This window comes from Sorghum bicolor, chromosome 4 (assembly GCF_000003195.3).
Source record: "Sorghum bicolor cultivar BTx623 chromosome 4, Sorghum_bicolor_NCBIv3, whole genome shotgun sequence".
Lineage (NCBI taxonomy): Eukaryota > Viridiplantae > Streptophyta > Magnoliopsida > Poales > Poaceae > Sorghum > Sorghum bicolor.
In genome coordinates this window covers 3,909,622-3,913,312 of record NC_012873.2, presented here as the reverse complement: position 1 = coordinate 3,913,312, position 3,691 = coordinate 3,909,622, and the positions used below count along the sequence as shown (strand labels likewise).

At 42.5% G+C, this 3,691-nt stretch overlaps 1 protein-coding gene across 1 annotated transcript; it reads left to right on the top strand.

The window, feature by feature from the left end:
• Nucleotides 2,013-3,691, top strand: LOC8074664 (opioid growth factor receptor). The gene is made up of 7 exons (XM_002453295.2): nt 2,013-2,151; nt 2,255-2,365; nt 2,494-2,601; nt 2,730-2,840; nt 2,970-3,080; nt 3,210-3,320; nt 3,444-3,691. The coding sequence occupies exons 1-7, from the start codon at nt 2,088-2,090 to the stop codon at nt 3,608-3,610; spliced, it is 783 nt and encodes a 260-aa protein (XP_002453340.2). The 5' UTR covers nt 2,013-2,087; the 3' UTR covers nt 3,611-3,691.

Here is a 3,691-nt window from a genome sequence, read left to right as displayed (position 1 = left end):
AGCAAAAACTCCTGCACGTTAGGAAGAGGACGAGAGCGGACGGGATTGGCACAGCGAAGCAGCGACGAGCACCCGAGATATGGAGAGGACGCGGCCGCGCGAACGCCACCAGCGCCGGCGCCGGCAAGGAGACGCTTGCCTAACCTGTCCACGACTCAGATACAGAAATGAACAACCAGCAGGATAGTATTTGAAAAATAACAATGGACATCCGCTTCGAAAAAAAAGGCACACAAAAAACCAGAAAAGAGAGCACGAATTTTGAAACCATCAACACCGTACACAAGTGGAAGAAAACAGAAATAAAAATCTACGGGAAGATAAATAGAAATTCCGGTTTTTTTATGAGAAACTCAAGTCGGACGCGTAAGCGAACATGTGAAAAAAAAGAAGGCTCTAGCTAGATAGCTGTTAGAGATGCGCGGGCTAGCCCACATCATGTACTGCGCAACAGCAGAAATTAATGCATGCATTTCTACCCAAATTTCATCGTACAATCAAGGAAATAAAATACACAAGCTACAACATGTGTACATAAGGAAACAAATAAAAAAATGGATTACATGCTTACGATGGGTAAAAGATATATGCCCGTGCATCGCACCCAGGGTTCAAAATTTCGGCAAATATCGGTGATTTCAATAATTTCTATGGTGAGTGAAAACAATCCAAAAATTTGTAATACACTAATACATATGCTACATAACTCTACTCATATTTTCCATTGCTTATGTTGCATATTCTTCTACTCAATAGATGTGTAATCAGAAATCAATGCTAATATTTGTTTAGATCTATTTTTTTAGAAAATACATACTTCACGTGCAAATCTCTAAAACATTTCGGTCGAATTTCAAAATTTTAGAGGTCGAACATTTCTTACACATTTATAATCTATCATTATTTGACCCTTTCTTTGGCCCAATCTGTTATCGACTGACATATTCCCAAGTCTAAGCTTATCACATATTCACATTGCGATGGCTCCTATGCCTCTACGTATTTTAATTTGATGAATTTTTAAGGCAGCAAGTCCAACCTATACTGCATAGTACAAGCAATGGAAGATTGGACGTGCAGCGGACGGCCGATCGAGAGCAACACATTGTGGCGCTTCGTGGATATCCCTGGTTTGGGAGGGAGGCACGTGATGGAATCTGATTACCGGAGGGGCCAGGCGGAGAAGCGCTATCCTGTGGGTCCACCAGGACGCGTTCAATCGAGCGAGGCGATGGGAGTATGGGACAGGACAACGAGTGGTCAAGCCAACCCTGATAGCTGCTATTAAAAAAAAAAAAAACTGATAGGTGAATATAAGATAAGATAGGTGTACGAGCAGGAAAGAGAGCATAGAAACAACGAGTGGTTCGGCCCATGCCATTTCTTTTGGGTCCTTGTTAGTCCAGAGCAGCCCAGAAATGCAGAAGTAAGATCTTGTATGTTGTCAACAATTAGAAGCTGGTCTAAGGCATTGGATTTAAGAAGATAATAGTTAGCTGCTAATAATTAGTTTTTTATCTAAACATAGGGTTAGCTAATAACCAAACTAACAACTATTTCACTAATTGAATAAAACTAGCTAATAGCAGCTAATGTTAGTGCTGGTCTATTAGCTAGTACCTAACTATTAGCAGCTAAAGGAAATCACTCTCAAACTGAAATTAGAAATGATTAATTCACTAATCTCAACGTTTGGTATGAATTGAATGTGCAAAATCAAGTGACCCATGCTAGCTAGATATATTAACCTGTAGAGGGTTAGACATTATTTCCTACTAAAGATGCAACATACCAGGTGCATTTTGCCTGGCAAGAGACTTAGTGCCATGCCAATTATGCATCCATATATAAGGTGTGGAATGGCAAACATTAATTTCCTGCCAACAATATTGCAATGCACAATAGACTATTGTAGTATAACACAGATTAATTTCTTCCCAATGATGTACCCACGTAGGCAGGTATAGTATCAATTAATGTTTTCTTATTCAATAAACAATGTAGCAAGAGTTACCATATACCGTCGAGGCCTCCCTATAAATGGACGCACATAGTGACACCAATGGACATCTGCTCTCTTCCACCTCATGATCAACCGATCTGCAACCATGGCTCTCTTCGTCCCTCTACTCGTGCTACTCTTGGCCACCGGTAAGCGTATGAATTATGCATTTGACAATTCAACTAGTACCTCACTAACAGACCTACTACATACACTATATTTCACTTGCTCAGTTATGCTGCATATATGTAGGTGGTCAAGCCAACCCTGGTGAGCTACTAGCATCGCGTCGCGCTATTCCAGGGCCATCGCCGCCAAAGGGTTACGACGAACCGCCTGAGGAGCCACCTGCATCAACTGGCGGTAAGAACATGGTCATATTGTTTAGATAGCATTCGACAATTCAACTATTACCTCACTAACAGATCTAATTATTGGACCATACTACGAACACTATATTTCACTTGCTCGGTTATGCTGCATATATGTAGGTGGTCAAGCCAACACCGATGAGCTATCGATATCGCACCGTGCTGTTCCGGGGCCATCGCCGCCGAAGAGTAACGAACCTCCGGAGGAGCCCCCTGCATCAACTGGCGGTAATCACATTTTCCTATTATTTTAGATAGCATTCGACAATTCAACTACTACCTCACTAACAGATCTAATTATTGGACCATACTTATACACTTTCACTTACTCGGTTATGCTACATATATATATGTAGGTGGTCAAGCCAACTTTGGTGAGCTATCAACATCACGTCACGCTATTCCAGGACCATCTCCGCCGAAGGGTTATGACGACCCCCCCGAGGGGCCACCGGCATCAACTGGCAGTAAGAACATGGTTATATTGTTTTAGATAGCATTCGATAATTCAACTAGTACCTCACTAATAGATCTAGTTATTAGATCATACTACTGACGCTATACTTCACTTGCTCGGTTATGCTGCATATATGTAGGTGGTCAAGCCAACCCTGATGAGCTATCAACATCACGTCGTGCAATTCCGGGGCCATCGCCACCGAAGGGTTACGACGACCCCCCCGAGGAGCCACCTGCATCAACCGGAGGTAATGACATGGTCATATTGTTTTAGATAGCATTCGACAATTCAACTAGTACCTCACTAACAGATCTAATTATTGGACCATACTACAGACACTATATTTCACTTGCTCGGTTATGTTGCATATATGTAGGTGGTCAAGCCAACCCTGATGAGCTATCAACATCGCATCGTGCTATTCCGGGCCCATCGCCGCCAAAGGGTTACGACGACCCCCCCGAGGAGCCACCTGCATCAACTAGTGGTAAGAACATGGTCATATTGTTTTAGATAAAGTCGTTGCACATGCACTTAAATAATGCATGTAGCTGGTTCTTTGTCAATTCCTTTTGAACTAAAATTCTTTGAATAAATGCCAACCTCAAAGGTCACCGGATGATCAAGATTGGCGCATGTTTCCCCAACAAAAGCAATGCCCTATCCTGCCTCAAGCAGTGCATGAACAAAGGTTATGCTGGTGGGCGCTGCGATATCTTGCCCGATGGCCTCCCCAGCGACTGCTTCTGCCTCAAGTCTTTTGACAGCTATGCATAAGCCACCCAATGTAATTCTATATCACTGTCTTGGTTGCGCAATGTAATCATAGTGAAAGAATAACTAGTATTTATTTTGGCA

Coding starts and splice junctions, on each gene's coding strand:
- LOC8074664 (XM_002453295.2), top strand. CDS start 2,088: ATGATCAACCGATCTGCAACCATGGCTCTCTTCGTCCCTCTACTCGTG. Junction 2,602..2,729: donor GCCCCCTGCATCAACTGGCG/GTAATCACATTT, acceptor ATATATATGTAG/GTGGTCAAGCCAACTTTGGT. Junction 3,081..3,209: donor GCCACCTGCATCAACCGGAG/GTAATGACATGG, acceptor GCATATATGTAG/GTGGTCAAGCCAACCCTGAT.